This window comes from Homalodisca vitripennis, chromosome 2, assembly GCF_021130785.1.
Source record: "Homalodisca vitripennis isolate AUS2020 chromosome 2, UT_GWSS_2.1, whole genome shotgun sequence".
NCBI lineage: Eukaryota > Metazoa > Arthropoda > Insecta > Hemiptera > Cicadellidae > Homalodisca > Homalodisca vitripennis.
In genome coordinates, this window is record NC_060208.1 from 45682421 (window position 1) to 45700500 (window position 18080).

At 33.4% G+C, this 18080-nt stretch overlaps 1 protein-coding gene across 3 annotated transcripts; it reads left to right on the forward strand.

Moving 5' to 3' along the window:
* The first annotated feature begins 299 nt into the window (after positions 1–299).
* LOC124356174 (rRNA methyltransferase 2, mitochondrial) lies at positions 300–8945 on the forward strand. Of its 3 annotated transcripts, none has more exons than XM_046807348.1 (4): positions 300–675; positions 3514–3653; positions 6353–6491; positions 8576–8945. In XM_046807348.1, exons 1-4 carry the CDS (start codon positions 473–475, stop codon positions 8850–8852), a joined length of 759 nt encoding a protein of 252 aa, XP_046663304.1. In that variant the 5' UTR covers positions 300–472; the 3' UTR covers positions 8853–8945. The 3 variants fall into 3 exon arrangements, with proteins under 3 accessions (XP_046663304.1, XP_046663303.1, XP_046663305.1); XM_046807347.1 differs by having other exon boundaries at positions 304–675; positions 6263–6491; XM_046807349.1 differs by lacking the exon at positions 300–675 and adding an exon at positions 960–1069 and having other exon boundaries at positions 6263–6491.
* The last annotated feature ends 9135 nt before the right edge of the window (positions 8946–18080 follow it).

Genomic DNA, 18080 nt, shown 5'->3' on the forward strand with positions numbered 1-18080 from the left:
TTTGTTAAAAATTTAGTAGGCAATATATAATACAAATTTTGAAATGTGTTCTATAAATATAACAGTAATGGAAAATGGGTTATCTCACAAAAATAAAAGCACAAATATACAATAACTAATACAAATTATAAAAAAGTTTGTAATACCTATCTGTTAACTAATATATTGTTTTATTTAACTTAAAACACAAGCAGCTGCAGAGAAATGAAATTGTAAAATTATAATTACAAAGCCGTCACAAAAGAGAGAAAGAGGATAGCATCATGATATAAATTAATGTGTGCTGGTACGCATAAAGGAGAAGGAGAAGGTGAAGGAAAGTAAATAAACTGTGTAGGTGTAGGTTAGGATTTAAACATTATAAATAATGTTTATGTAGGTCTACGTATAATTTTGTCGAATGGAATTGATATACTAATTGTGTTCAATGTTTCCTATTTTAGGAATTTAAACATTCTGAAAAGATTTTAATATGATTTGGTGTAGATCAAAAATAAATAGACTTAATAATAATGGCATAAAAGTGATTTTTTGTGTATACAACATAAGCACATCATCTCAATTTTTAAAAGAAAGCCTTAAAAATGCTAGTAACTTCAAATCTAGTTCTCAAAAATGGCTTCTTAGACAAATAAATGATAGTTATGTGAAAAAAGCAAAAGCTGAGCATTACAGGTAGGCCTAAGCTACATATTGTTAAATTTGGTTAATCCATGTACTTACTGGTGATTGGTTAACCTGAAATGAGGTACAATTTTCCTGATATTTAGTATGCTGTTTTCAAGAAATAAAAAATGCATAGTCTACCTGTATTAAATTACCCATCTTTATTTTCATAACAATCCTGTATGATTTGTAAAGTGTATAATTTATTTCTATAGTAAAAGATTTTTTTAAATTAAAGGTTAACCCTTCAAGACTAATGGAGGACAGTATGTGTGGTCCCAGTGGCTGCAATGTGATAAGTGACCACCATGAAAATCAAATCATCAATTTCTGATCTAAACTACCAAACAATAATAAACCAAAATGACGAATTGAAATTACATTATAGGTATTTCATACTAAGGTATATTTCAGTTATGTTTTATACCTAAAAATTAATAATTTAATAATGAGCTAAAGACTATTTATTTGTATTTATTTATTACATAAAACAAAAAAGCCGTGTAAAACTTACTGCTTACTATTTTGAAGGATAAGTGTGTCTAACAGCTTGTGACACAAATAACAAGTTCATCACTATTGTAGTTACAGCCATTATTCAAACAAAACTTAATTTTAAAATGAAAATATTTTTTATTGCAGCGTCAATATGTACATTGTATGGCAAAAGTCAATACGGGGTTTCTAAAATTCCAGGCATTTATACATACAATTTTACAACCACGCCTCTTTCATTCTTAGCCAATGCAACCCACTTAGTACAGCAGTCAATTTTCTAATTGGGCGGTCTCCCAGTCGAATGCCAAAAACTCACCCGCATTATAGAATGCCTGAGACACCATCTTTAACACCTTAGGCGTTGAGCCATCTTTAATTGAATTGGGCAGTCTGTTGAGAAAATGCACACCCGCTTGCGAGGGTTTGCGTTCATAAACTACCGTTCTGTGCCTCCCAGTCCGGTAGTTTGCTCTGCCACACATCTCATACATGTGTATGTCTTGGCCTCTGGTTAAGGCACATTTACTCATACAAAACAAAGTTGTTTCCAAAATGTAGAGGCATGGCAGAGTCAACAGCTGCAATTTCTTGAAAGCTTCCCTGCACAACTCTCTAAATTTGATTTTGGCGATTACTCTAATTGCTTTTTTTTGGAGTCTGAATGCTCTTTGAAACTGAGTGTTTGCGCAAGCTCCCCAAAGGACCACTCTGTAGACCAGATGGGGGTAAATCAAGCTGTAATACGCCGTAATCAGTACCTGACTCTGACAGTATTTGGCTAAAGTTCTCAAAACAAAAATGCGGTCAATGTGCTCATTCCAAGTCAGTCCTCGATCAAGGTACATTCCTAGGAATTTTGAAAAACTGACTTCTTCCAGTGTGGAGTCATCCAACATGGTATATAAACATCATGCATAAAAAATGTAGCCTATAGAATTATTATACACACTATAAAACCATAAATAAAAAATTTCGGTACTTTGGGATTATACCGACCACACCAGTATAAAGAACACAAAAATAGAAATTTATAGAAACAAACATGATAGAACGAAAAAACAACTCTTCAATTACAAAATTACAAACTTACAAGCATTTCCAGGTATTGTGATCGGTATTGTTGTCGCTGTTATCTTATCTTTCTCGAGAATCCTGATTACGGCAGGCCGCGCGGCATCACGTGATTTGCACGGTACATAATTGCCTTTCCATTTCAATTCAATTTATATTTCTGATTAGCCCCTCTAGAATTTGATATTTTACTGATAGGTACTATCTCGAGGGATGTTTTTCTTTCGTCGACATCAGCGCGGGGCAGCACCGAAGGTGCTGTCGAAGCCCGCGCTGATGGCCGGAGGCACTCGCATTTTGGGTGGCGGAATGTGATCAAGAATAAAAACAAGTTTTGAGTGTTTTTTTTAATAAAGAGTTTAGTTTGGTAAATGTTTGTTTTTGTTAAATTTTTGTGTTTGGAGAAATGTAGAGGTAAAACACGAAAGTACAACAAAGCGATGCACCAGCTGAACGGGCGGCGAGGCTCTGCAATCACGTTATCTACTAGACGCTCGACTTTGACCTCTGTCTGAGGATGGGGAGGGGTTTGCGATAAGACAATTCCTGTTTTATACTGACGAAATAGTCTTCTACGCTAATCTAGTAATCAGTAGAAGCAAAATGTTAAATAACGATTCATGTCTGGGTGTGGTCGGTATAATCCCAAAGTACCAAAATTTCTTAGTATTTTTATTTTTTTAAAGTGGTGGGACGTACCTAAATTTGTTACTATGAGTACGGTTATTTAAAAAAATTAACAATAAAATAATTTTTACACTAATATTTCCAAAATATACCAAAATTTAGCATAGCATAGCCTAAAACAAAGCTATAACAAGCTATAAACCAACACAATAAACCTTACCCATTTTATATCATTAATTTTCTAAATGGCTAGATGGAGACGATATTTCTGGCAAGTTATATGATGTCACTGTGACATTACTGTTGCAAAAACAGCAAAACAAATTTCACAATTGAAATCATCAATTTTTTCTGTTTAATATATAAATATTGTTGGTGGTGTTGATTTATGTACTGTATGAACTGTCAAACACATGCGTGTCAGATCGACATTATGTCAGTTGCCAGTTCTGGGGTTAATACCATCTTTTTATTTATTAAAAGAAACAATTTTTACCTATGAACCTGAAAAACCGAACAAAACTTTCAACATACTTAAATTAAACATTTATTTCAACTTGTCTAACATGTGTAAAGTATGATTTTTAGTGTATAGTAGGGGTTTTGCAGTATTTTGGTTATATTTTTATGTGGATTGTGGCCATTGTACAGATGTCGCAGTGCATTCAAGCTGCTAGAGATAAATGAGAAGTACAAGATACTCAGATCAGGGCAGACTGTGGTGGATCTCGGTTGTGCTCCAGGCAGTTGGACTCAAGTGGCTGTGAAAGCAACTAGAGCCAATGTTCCAGGTATTACTTACTTATATAATTATTACCTATTACACTAAAACAGTATAAGATACTCAGAGCAGGGCAGACTGTGGTGGATCTCGGTTGTGCTGCAGGCAGTTGGACTCAAGTGGTCTAGGCGTAGCATGATGAGCAAGATGATAGGTGGATGAACATAAGTAGTGAACATAAATTAACTCCATCCATTGGCAATTAGCACAATTTTAATATTTCTAAATCAATATTGTGAACATTCTTTCTAAACTAGATGTTGATGAAATAAAGTTTCTGATTCTACCACATGGAGTGAGGACTCGCTCATATAATTATTTAAACATATAAATTCGAGATGTAGTGTTCAAACTTGATATGGAGATTGTAAACTTTCTCAGATACCAGATTGATGAAACTTTTATGTGGACAATTAAACATTACAAAAATGTAAAGGTATTCAAATCAAGCCATAAATATACAAAACTAGGTATACAAGGTGTGGCTAGAAAATAACTGGATTAGTATTGGCGGAGCCACAGAACAAACTCAACAAGGCTGAATATCGTACGGCCAGTCACATGACTCCCCCTTTTCAAGTTTTGTCTGGCTCCTGTACTCATTCCGCCCTTAGCTTCAGTAATAAGCAGTAGTTAATCTTCTGTCTGCATCGGAAAAGTGTTCAGTATCCAGAAAGAACAGCGTGTAAACATCAAGTTTCTTTTCATAGTACTTGGAAAATCTGCAAGTGAAAAATTTGAATGTTTCTTGAACTTATTGAATCAATAAGTGTATGGTGATGACTGTTTATCATGAACACCAGTGTTTGAGTGGCTTATAAGATTTCTAGATGGGTGGGAAGATATGAGTGACCACATACGCATTGGCAGACCATCGTCATCAAAAACTGATGCGACGATTGATCATGCACTTTGTTTGAGTAACAAAGGGGCAGACAGAGAATCATAGTTACTACATTAGCGTCCTGACTACTCTTTGTGAGTGTGAACAGAAAAAGGGAACAATTTGTGGAAAAACAAGTTGGATCCTCCACCAGCGACAGCAGTGACGTTTTTGACCAAATACAATATACTCATCTTAGATTATACAATCATTTTCATTTAACTTGGCTGGCCCCCTGTGACTTATTTGTTCCCTAAATTTAAGTCTGCTTTGAAATGAATGGACTTTGAAACTGTTAAGCAATAATAGAAAAAGGGATAGACGTCATGAACAGGGTTATGGAAAATAGTCTGCAGCATTGTTACGCAGTGGAAAATTTGCATGGAGCAGTGTAGAGATCAAGAAAGGGAGCACATTGAAAGGAATAACATCAAATTGTAAATATCTTTTTGTAAAATATGTTTTCAGCCTCAGTCTGGTTATTTTCTGGCCACATCTCATATGAGATCCACTTTGACACGACTGTCTTTAGTTCAATTTTTAATGAATCAATTTACTTTTTTTTACAATCTGAATTCTCTCTCAGGTTTATTATGGAACAAATAGAGTACTTCAAAGATGTGTGGGAATACTAAACAATTATACAGCATTATTAGAGGTTTTTGGTCATTATTTTTGACCAGTCCAGATATAGGATGTCAGTGCATCTGGAATCTCTCAGAGTTCCCTTCTTGAAATAAAATTGTTCAATCTATTTGTGAATGAAGTGGACTAAGTGTGTCATCACATTTTATACTCTTTGCAGATGATATAAGCAATTGATTATTTAAGAAGAGAAAATTATCGAAACATATGAAGAAGGGTGTTTTCCTGGTGACAACAGGGTTAATAATAAGGCAAATATAAAAATCTAAAGTGTGGTGGCATTCTCCACAGGGGTTGTAGTTAAGAAAATTAATGGTATCAGTCTTTCATGTCAGGAGACAGGCAGGTCCCAATATCTACTGCGAGATAGATGGTGTACCTTGATTAGGCGGAACCTTGCAGTCAGTATATGGTTATTGAGTTGTTAACACCCTTTCTTGATAAGTACCAAAAATATATAACATATTTGATTAGATTAATTTAGAATTCTTTGTATGGCTAATTTAATATTAGGCAGAGGCAGTTAGATGTTGAACTGATTGTACACACACTGTACAAAAAAGATAAGATAAAACAATTTTTTTAGTGGAAATATATGTAATAAGAGACATTTCATGGCCTTTTTGGGACATTTTTGAGTTTAAACACATTCTGAATCCTTTGGAGTCGAAAAAGAGGAATTTACATTGAAACTAAATATGTCACTCATTTTGTTTGACTGCTACAGATACTGCGGATGGTCTGAAAACCCTTTATAGTTTCAAAAGTATTACATGCAAGTAGTTCTGTACTATTGAATCAATCAATCTCTCAGTTGCCATTCCTGTATTCTGACTTTGAAATAAATGCTTTTGATATTGAATATCCAAGTTAAACTGGGTACATTACTAGAAATTTAGCAGAATTGGCCTTCTCCAGCTTAACGCCATCAACTATTAGTTAGGAGTTCATCATAACTCTGCTAAAAATGTAGGAAACAATTATGATGAGTTTTGAAATGAGTTGAGCAGAACATTTGTTAGTTACAGAATTGATATCAATGAAGGTTTGAAATTATTAGAGTTCAACATGTAAAAGAACACTATGCTTAGGGTCAAAATCGTTGGTGGTGGGAATAGATCTATCTCCTATCCACCCAATAGAGGGCGCCACACTGCTGAATGCTCTGGACTTCACAACAGACGGTGCTCGAGCGAGAATGATAGCTGCACTCAACGGCAGGCCAGTTAATGTTGTGCTGAGTGACATGGCCCCTTCTGCCTCCGGCATCAAGTCCATGGACCACTCCAACATTATCAAACTTTGCTACTCAGCCCTAACGCAAGTATCTTTAGCATACTTTATTTTGTATCTTTTATTTAATTCTTTCTGAGGGTCATTGTAACCAATGATCCATTACTCAAAAAAGTGCCAGAGTCGATGATATCAACACTACGAATTTTGTTCTGTTTATTTTTCAGTATTGTGGTTAATATGGTTAGAATCCAAATGTTTCAGTCTAGTGTTTTTCATTCTTTCCGTACCTTTAGCTACTACAACAGCTGGGGTTTTCCAATTGCATTTTTTAAAATTGTGTTTTGTTTGTAACTGTAGAATGTTTTTATTATACTTAGTGATTTGTGCGATAAATATTTTGTCATTCTTTGTAACATGCACATCACTTTGACTTACCTTTTTACATCAGATTACATTGTCTCATCATGAATTTAAAACATTGTACGGCAAGGTAGTAGCTACTAGCCCCATGAACTACAAGAGTGCTTAGAAAAGACTGGCCCATATTCAGATTACAGGGAGTGAAGTTTTACATAAACATTTCACTGAAGGTAGGCATTAAATAGTTTATCAATACTATGCATTGATGTGTAAAGCTATATTTTTTAATTAAGCAATTAAACTCATTCCTAACATGTGTGGCACTCTATATTAATAATGCAATTTATGTATTTTGCCACAATCTTCAAAATTATTCAAAAAATTAATGCTTTCTCAGGTTATAAAATTCTCTCTATCTCCAACCCAGTTTGGATTTCACAAGTCTTTAAGCTCAAGCAGCTATTTGCAAATTTATTGACTTTATCATATTTCAACTGGATTGCGGAGACCATGTAGCTTCAACTCTGTGACCTCAAGAAGATTGTGTTAATAGTGCTGCTTGATAAACTGGATTTCTGTGGGCTAAAAGGAAAGTTGGTCAGGATTGGTTCAGATCCTACCTTAAGAACCTAAGTATGTTGATTACATTGACAGTCAATCAACTGATCATTGATCGCCCTGGGACTGATGTAAAAGAGGTGTACCACAAGTGTCTATTTTGGGGCCTTTGTTCTTCCTTATATATATATATATATATATATATATATATATATATATATATATATATATAAATGATCTTTTAAGTAGTGTTGATGACAAAAATATAATTATCTTTATAGATGATACTCTGCTTAGTTTATCTGAGAAAATTTTACTGAGCTTTGAGATGTCTACAAATGAGATTTTTAAAAAAGCATGAAAAGTTTCACACAAATGCCTTGAAATGAAACACTTCAAAATCTACACTAATTTAATTTTTTTATATACTGAAAACAAAATTCATATCCATGGGACAGAGGAAATTGTAGTGAAAAGGGATACCAGATTCTTGGGTGTTACTATAGATATAACTCTCAATTGGAAAAGTCATATCCAGAGTCATCGAGCAAATCTGAACTCAGCAAGCGAGTGACCTGTTGTCACAACACAAGAGGTGCTGTTGTCAGTATAATATGGTTATATTTATCCGCATATAAGATATGGAGTGGTCTTTTGGGTACTTCTTCTGACTATTTAAAAATTTTCAAAATGCAAAAATACGAATCATTAGCAAATTGAGTTTTATATATTTATGCAGAAAGTAGATTAAAGGACTCAATATACTCCTCACTCTTCCTTGTATTTACATATTGGAAACAATATTGTGGTAAAGGAGTTGCCAGAGGGGCTTAAACAGGCCGGTGCAGGGGTTTTCACTAAGAAATATTTGCTTGCAGTACCCTGTGAATTGTCTTGACCTATTTGTGCGAGACCATTCTACTCTGATTTGACAACCGTTTGCCAAAACAAAGTAAAGAAGAACAAAACTATAATCACTTTAAAATACTTTTAAGGAACCACCTTATAGAGCAGACATGCTGCTTTGTTATTGAGTACCTACAATAACACTCAGTAACAGTACCTGTTAATTTTTATTATATTTATATTAGAAAAACTGTTTATATTTTATTACTTGATTTTGATCAGTATTGAAAGGACATTTCTCAATGACAATGAAATGTTTACTGTAGCACTGGTACAAGTCATTGTAAACCTATTTGATAATAAACGTATTTCAATTCATCAGAAATTCCTGGATCTGTTATCAGGTTTGCCAAGGAAACTTCTGCACAAGGCGGATCTCTGGTGATGAAAGCCTTTGATGGTAGTGAGAGCAAACAACTGGTGACAGACGCCAAAACTGTCTATGAGGCTGTGCACATTATGAGGCCTCAAGCATCCAGGAAAGAGTCCAGTGAGATATTCTTTGTGTGTCTGAGGTACAAGGGGATCACACCACCTCAACAAGGAACTGATGAACACAACAGTGATATACAGAATGTGATGACACATGGCAATGACAGTGGTTCAGATAGAGGCTTATAGACCAGCAAGTGCGATATTGGGCAGTAATTTATTTGATTGTTGGACTTTTACATATCAGGATAAGCATTTTCAATATAAATCTGTTGCCCAATACAGAGTTTTTGTGTAAATGCCTAAAACTTTCCCTAAATACTCATACAGTGATTATGGCTATATCTTCACTAGTTATGGCATTGTTAGGTTCTTAACAAAATTATACATACTTCAGTTCTTAGAAATAAGAACAATCAATAATAATAAATATATATTATATATATACAGGGGTGCTGAAAAGTCCCGGGACGGTCTAATAACTTTTGAACTAATTACAATATAAGAACCAAAATTTACATCAAGCTTTTGCTCATATAAAACTGTTATTTTATGTATTTCACCATGATATCCTGCTTATGGGGGACGTCCCGCTAGAGGTTGGTGAAAATTCTTAAATAGAAGCATAGGTCGAGTCGTACATCAAATTAAAGCTCTTTTTAATATTAGAAACATTTTGGCGAAAATCTGACGTAAAACAGTTGACGCATTACAAAATGGCGGACACTCAAAGATTATAAAATACAGAATTTTTCAAATGCAAACATTCTGGTTGTTAGAGAAAACTGAGACACTTAATCTTTTATTTTACTTCTTTTACTTCAAATCACTTACCAAAACAGTTATAACAAATGTTCAAAGTGTTTGCCTTCAGTTTGCTGACAATATCCCAATCGATTGTAGAACGCTGATATCGCATTGTTTATCTGGAAATTCCTTATCAGCAGGTAAGGTTATTACCTTCCTTATCTGGAAGGTAATCAGCTGGAGCAAACAAGACCAAAAAGACAACAATGAAATTGCCAGCTGACAGATACAGTTGTTTTATCAACTCAGTCACTTAGAAGTCTTCAAGCCCTAATTTTGCAAGTAGTTTCAGTAGTGCTAGTTTATTTTGCTATGGCGCATTCCGAGAGAGAAAGAATAACTTTATTAATGATGCGCGGATTTGGTGACCGTATTAAATCATGTGATGAGGTAAGGCATCTGTTTAATGATACTTTTCCCAATAGACCTCCAATTTCAAAATCTACTGTGGGAAGGACAATACAGCGGTTTGAACAGACAGGAAACATTGCAGATCTCCCTAGATCCGGAAGGCCCAAGACCGCGACCAATGAGGACAAAGCTTTAGACGTTATACAGTGTTTTGTTGAGAACCCACATGAATCGATTGTCTCAATAGCACAACAACAAGGAATTAGTCGATATTCAGTCTCAGATATTTTAAAAACTAATAGTTACAAAGGATATAAAGCTAAATTGGTGCAGGAACTAAGCGAAGACGACTTTGATCGTAGAATCGAGTTTTGCGAAGTTATGATGAATAAAATCAATGAAAACTTGGGATTTTTAGCAAACATTGTATTTACTGATGAGTCAACATTTTGCTTGAATGGAACAGTAAACCGCCACAACTGCCACTATTGGAGCGATACAAACCCACATTGGATGATACAAACACATACTCAGCATCCAGAAAAGTTAAATGTTTGGGCCGGTATTGTGGGGCGGCATGTGGTAGGGCCATTCTTTGTAGAGGGAAATTTAAACTCTGCAGTGTATTTAGCATTACTCCAAAACCAGATAATTCCTGAAATTCAACGTGTTTCTGGTGATAATTTTGAAAATATCTGGTTTCAGCAAGATGGAGCCCCTCCACATTATGGCGTACATGTAAGACATTTTTTAGACAATGTCTTTCCACATAAGTGGATTGGTAGAAGGGGAACAATAGAATGGCCTGCCCGTTCTCCAGATTTGTCCCCTTTAGACTACTTCTTTTGGGGCTACCTCAAAGAAAAAGTGTCTAAAACAAAACCTCAAAATTTGGATGAGTTGAGAAACCGTATTGTAAGAGAAGCTCAGGGTGTTCCTGTCCAAGCTTTAACCCTCCGAGCGTCCATCACATTTCCCTAAACGTCCACCTGTTTTTGTAACTTTTGCAGTCTTTTTTTGCACAATTCATAAACAATCTTAAGAATGGTTTAAATATAGTGTATTATACATCATCTTTCTTGGAAAGAATCACAGAATATGATTATATAAGAATAAAAATCTGTAAAAAAATTTTCTTTTTTCAACAGCCTGAGAAAGGGAAAAAATATTTTTGAAAATATTTTTTAAAATATACAAGTATCCACATGTTATTGTTATATTACCTCTACAACAATTTCATAATAGGCAAATTATAACAAATTTAGTCATCAACACATAAATATACAGGGTTATAGGGTTCTGTGAATATATTCATAATGTTATATCATAATATATTCACAACAACACACTGAACAATCGCGCGAGCCGCGTCCCGCCCGAAATAACAGCTGGTATAAACTACGTACACTAGCATCTGGTACAGACCAAGAGGTATGCAAAGACCACTAAATGTAAAGAACAATTCACAGGCTTTCGTTATATGTAATTTAGAACAATATTACGCGAATAATAGCGCGGGTCGAATTAATTTGACCGGCAAGTGCCCGCCGTCTTAAAATAAGACGGCGACGTTTAAGCGAAAGGTGCCGTCGACTTAAAACAAGTCGGCCGACGCTCGGAGGGTTAAACAATGCGATATCAGCGTTCTACAATCGATTGGGATATTGTCAGCAAACTGAAGGCAAACACTTTGAACATTTGTTATAACTGTTTTGGTAAGTGATTTGAAGTAAAAGAAGTAAAATAAAAGATTAAGTGTCTCAGTTTTCTCTAACAACCAGAATGTTTGCATTTGAAAAATTCTGTATTTTATAATCTTTGAGTGTCCGTCATTTTGTAATGCGTCAACTGTTTTACGTCAGATTTTCGTCAAAATGTTTCTAATTAAAAAGAGCTTTAATTTGATGTACGACTCGACCTATGCTTCTATTTATGAATTTTCACCAACCCCTAGCGGGACGTCCCCCATAAGCAGGATATCATGGTGAAATACAGAAAATAATAGTTTTATATGAGCAAAAGCTTGATGTAAATTTTGGTTCTTATATTGTAACTAGCGGGCCCGGCGCGCTTTGCTGCGCATTTCAATAATTTTTTGCAAAAGTTGCCCGCGGCTTCGCACGCAATTTCCCGTTGAAAACAGTACACTATATTCACTTATTCTTTTTCTATCACATTCTAAACATTGCTGAGATAATTGATAGTCGTTCCATCGTGAGCCTCTTGGGCGTATTATGAAGGTATGTACCATATTCCTGCCTCTATCTAGCTGTTACCCACGGCTTCGCACGCAAATCTTAAGAACCGAAGTCCTTATATTACTTAAAAATTTTTTTTTTTTACTATAATAAATTTTAGATTAAATTAGTTATATCTCCGATGCCACGATTGAGCTTGCTTTGTTGTCTCGATCGAGAGAATATGTACACACGGAGTTTTGAGAACCATACTTCTGTCAAAAAAAAAACAACTAAGGTTGATTTTATAACATTCTTTATATTTGTAGCCAACGTAAGATAGTAATTATGATATCTGCATTACTCTTCTGATCAAGCATGAGCATGGTTTATATTAAATAAATATTGCAGTTAAAGGTGAATTTTTACGTCAAATTTGAATTGTATTATCTGGATAGTAAAGTCTATGTTTAACAGTGATTGCAAAAACAGTTTAAACAAAATTTGTCGTTTCTCTTAAGCTTACTCTATGCTTTAAAACTATAAGTGTAATATATGTTTACAAAGAACAGCTGATTAAAAATTTGAAAAGACGTTAACATATGTTTGCTGCAATGCATTTCTTATGGGTATTTCTGTAACCAGTGGGGCGGAATCCTGAATCGGGAAAGGGATGGGCATAGCTTATAAACCTTCTCCGTGGAAAAATACATATACGTACAAATTTTCATCATGATCGGTCCAATAGTTCACGATTCCATAAAGGACAAACATACAAACATTCATTTTTATATATATTGTAATTAGTTCAAAAGTTATTAAACCGTCCCGGGACTTTTCAGCACCCCTGTGTATATATATACATTAAATTTGTATAAATGGCAATAGCCTTATTTAATTTCAATAAACATCGAATCGCAAAAAGTACTTGCTCCGCCGGGACTCGAACCCAGATCTCTCACTTGTCGGGTGAATGTGCTACCATTACACCACAGAGCCCTCACTTTTTACGATTCAATTATTTTATTTGGCCGTATCTGTTACATATGCGTTTAAATAACTAAATTAATATATGATCGGAAGACCAAATACCTGTCAAATGACTTTTATTTACATTAAATTTGTATAATACAATATATATTGTATTATTTTGTGAGTGTGTTCACTAAATCTGAACAATCTTATGGTTGTTGATCATACTATACAGGGTGGCTGGTCATCAGTGTTACAAAAATTTTTGGGTGAAATTACAAAGTAAATTAAGTGTAATGATGCATGTAAGAGGTTCCAAGTCAAAAAATTCTTCAAAAAGAATTATTTAAATTTTTTCTAAATTAAACTTGTTTTTAAACATATTACAGCAATTTCTCAACTACCTACCTGTAAATGGATTTGAGTAAATGACGCAATTTTCGTATTCTACATTAAATTTTGAATAGGAATAAGTGAAAATTTTAAAGGATCAATAATAAAAACTCCATTGTTAATAGTTCCAAAGTTTAAAATTTAAGTATCTGTTAAAAATAAAAAAACATTGGTTTATTGTATTTTTCTACACCCTGTATACAAGAAGGTAGCTAAATATTTTTTAAACTGCGCCATTTTATAAGCTTTCCAATCATACACTACACTATTGAAGTTTGAATCTGAATATGTTTGTTTCAGTAGTTTGAATACAAGAAAACACAGGGAACTTAAAAACTTGTTCAAACTATAACTAAAACAAAAGTTTCGCTGAATACATGCTTACTATTTGATTAAAATCTTAACAAATTTTTTTTTTTAATTCTTTAACATGTTAAGACAAAGAAAAAAAAAACAAACAAAAATGTTAAACATTATTTATTTTGTATTTATACAATTGTTATTATAATTGCACATGATTCAAAAAATCTAATAGTTCGCTTTTAATTGGATTGGGCCAAATGTTTTTCAAAAAATACTTGATTATGCATTAACATTTACCAAATGGTCTTATATAAAAAAAATTTAATAACTGGTTAAAAAACTAAGTATATGCACATTGTATTTATTCATTACAAAAGACAAGCAAGCAGTGAAAATACAGTATGATTACAATCATATCGATTTGAGAACACTCTCTACTTTATTTTATGTTCAAATTGCCCTCCATTTTCCCGAACACAGGCTCTTGCTCTTTTCCGAATGGCACGCACAGTAACCTTGTGAGACAACTCATCCCTCACTTTGTTTGCAGCGTCAACTATACGGTCGTGCAGATCCATTTCATTGGGAACGACTGTCTTGTACACCAGGCTCTTCATGTATCCCCAAACATAAAAGTCCATGGGGTTGAGATCCGGAGATCTGGGTGGCCAAGCAACAGTCCCTCCTCGCCCAATCCAAGTTGGATAGTTTTCATTCAACCACTGCCTTACATTGTTGGAAAATTTAATTTTTTTGCCTTCTCACTTTAATTTTTCAACAGTGCCGTTGTGTTGAAAAATTAATTCTTCTCTTTGTTGTCGAGTGAGTTGATCTAGAAGTTGAGGCAAGTTATGTTGTAAAAAGTTAAGATACTTTTCTCCTGTTAAGCTTCCATCAATGACATAGGGTCCCAAGAAAATATCACCAACTACTCCCGCCCACACGTTTATTGTGAACCGATGCTGAAAAGATGATTCATAGCTCTAGGATTTTCTGTGGCCCAAACGTGCATGTTATGGGAGTTGAAAACACCCTCTCTTGTAAAACTGGCTTTATCTGTCCACAATGTTTTTTTGAAAAAGTGATACTCTTCAATGTCTTTGTTTAGGAGCCATCGACAGAACGTTCTTCTCGATTCAAAGTCATTTGGTTCAAGTGATTGAACCAGGGTGAAATGGTATGGGTGAAACGTATTAGACTTCAAAACATTAGAAACTTTCCAACGAGAAAGGCCAGTAGCTGTAGCTAGCTGACTAGTACTTAGTTCGGGATCATCCTCAACCCTCGCTAAAATATCTTCATCTGCATAAACATCAATATTAGGACCTACCTCTCTTTTCAACTTATGGAAAGATCCTGTTTCTGTTAAGCGCTGGTGGAGTCTGGAGAACACCTGTGAACTAGGAATAACACAGTCAGGATAGCGAGCCCTGTACTCCCTCTGTGCCGCTCGTGCATTACCGTCGCACAGCCTGTAGATGAAGTGCATTTCAGCGTATTCGCGATTTGAGAAAGACATGGTTCTAGCATCACTGACAAAGAAGAACTGACTGACCACAACGTTGTATATAAGCAGGTATTTGCTTGATCAGAAGATAAAAAATAACATGAAGAAGAAAACAGGAATAATCCATTTTATCTTATCATTATCTAATAGATAAGAATAATTCAAAATACCAGTGTTGTTTTGATAGTTAGATAACGATTTATGGCCATGAAATGAATAGAAAATTATTATTCTTATTCAAAATTTAATGTAGAATACGAAAATTACGTAATTTACTCAAATCTGTTTACAGGTAGTTGAGAAATTGCTGTAATATGTTTAAAAACATGCTTATTTTAGAAAAAATTAAAATAATTCTTTTTGAAGCCAATTTTTTTTTACTTGGAACCTCTTACATGCATCATTACATTTCATTTACTTTGTAATTTCACCCAACAATTTTTGTAACACTGATGACCAGCCACCCTGTATACAAATTTAATGGTTTGATTTAAATTAAATGTTTAAATCTCATAACAATGCAATTGAAACCATGTAGACTAACGTAAACTTTAAAGAACTTGTGTGAAAATACTTATATACAATGTCTAATATGTGTGTACACATAGAAGGCACAAAGTTTTGCTATAGTGTGGCTTCGTTTATTTACATTGCACAATGATTATTATAAAAAATTTCAATCAGGATTTTGAGAGAGCAAAGGTTTAGTTATGCTTTAGTTTTATTGAGAATTTGGTGGAATCAGATACTGTCCACAATACTGTATTAAAAAGTCAACCCTTAACTGTTTCTAACAGACGTTTTACATGGGTAAAACATTAAAATCAATATTTTCATAATCAAAATTACTTCCCTAGTCTTGTACAGTTTAGTGATAAAAGAACATATATTTGCATACATATTTCTGGTATACCTTCAAAGCATTCTAATATTTAAAATTCTGATAACAAAGATGGATATGCTGCATATTAATAAAAAAACCAACATAATAACAAAATTTTATTAATTCTACATGCAATAAGTGATATACAAGAATGAGTACAACGGTTGTAAAATGTTACATCAAAAATGAAAATAAAAACATTAAAAGTGGTCAACATGAAAATACATTTTTTATCATGTAAATTCTTAAGAACATAATATCATGTATTTCTTAAACTTAAGTACTACAGTATATTTAACCCACCATTAGTCGATGTAAAACGGATTCAGTTATTTGAGCGCTGCAAGTCAACAAAAATGTTTTAGTATTCAACCAGGATACTAAGAGCAGTTTTGGCATGTTCCAGTTGCTGATTAGAAGGTGATTAAGTTCAGAAATCTCCACACATGACTAACCGCATAAAATTTTTTAATTGATTTAAATTTTGTACTTTCTTATTTTACGTTATATTCATTTCATCTTCAGTTACTTGATGCAGTAACAGAATGAATAACTCTATTAGTCATCAATAATGTATCTCCAACATTAAATTATTCTAAGGAATTTGTAACAATAATACTAAAGTAATTAATTTTTAACACTTTTACTCGTAATATTGATCAAATTAAATTTTTTTTTGTAAAGGTGATAAGCTTCTTAGTACCTAATAAATTTGTTTTACAGTTTAAACAAAACATTACACTACAAAATATATATATATAATACATAGTACATATATCCATAATACTTTGTGGATTGTTTAAATTAAATTTTTTACAAACACTTAACAATATATTATAGTATCCTTTATAGCAAATAAATATAACTGTAAATTTCTTTATTCTAAATTTAAAAATTGATATTCATAATACAACATATAAATATAGTTATTTCTTGTAATATACATCAAATAATAACTAAAAGAGTGTTATTTAAACAGTCATATTTTGATTTAAAATAAAACTAGTATAATAACAATGTAGGGTATGAGTCAAAATTATTAATGAGCAAAAGTTTTACGTCCAACTAACGGCGGGTTAAATCATATTATATTGAATTAAATCTAAAATTCTGGTATTATTTACAATTTATTCGGCATAAAGCTGAAAACTATATCTTTGGTTCAAATTTCACTCGTTGGTTTCTAGAAACAGACTACAACATAATTAGATTTAAAATTAAAACACTAATACGACTTACATTATTTTATGAATTAATTGGTGTACATTTATTGAGTCACAAATTTATATATTTTTAACATATTTAGCACCCTAAGTTCAGATACTTGAAATATCTAACGACATTTTGATGGTAAAATATAATCTATTTCACTATGTACATTAGGAATGTTTGATCCGTTTTACTGTACAAAGGTCAAATGTTGTTGCCAAAACTAATTGTAACAGTTTTTTGTTCCTAATAATAATTTCTGACAAAATCACCTGTTACGGTATTTAAGGCTATAAAAATTTTTTATGCCATTTACATGAATAATCGTGATAGGCATTAGCTATAATAGTGAATATTATGAAGTCTATTTGTTATCTACTAACTCAAAGAATTTGAAATAAAATGAAACGTTTTTATCCACACAAAACTGATACCGCCTAACAATTAAAATCCTTTGTTTAAAGGTTCTTACTGACAATTGATTATTTGAATAGATAATCAATTTTAGACATTTGCCATTGTTATAAACCTATGTTTTTAGAATTGAAATGTACCCTTTTTTCAGGTGACAAAAACTCATCATACATTTAAAAAATACATTTAAAAAACTTATAAACTAAAAAGTGACATTGAGGTCAAGGACCAGAACATGAAGCCAAAGGCAGCTGCCCTCTACCCCTCCCCGTCCCACAAATACCACCCTGTTCTCTTTGTATCAGATGATGTGCCACAAAACCACAAGAAATGCCGACATTGATGTCAGTGTTTCGCCTTTGCTAGGTTGGGGTTTGACTTGTTTGTCCTCTTGGCAGTGC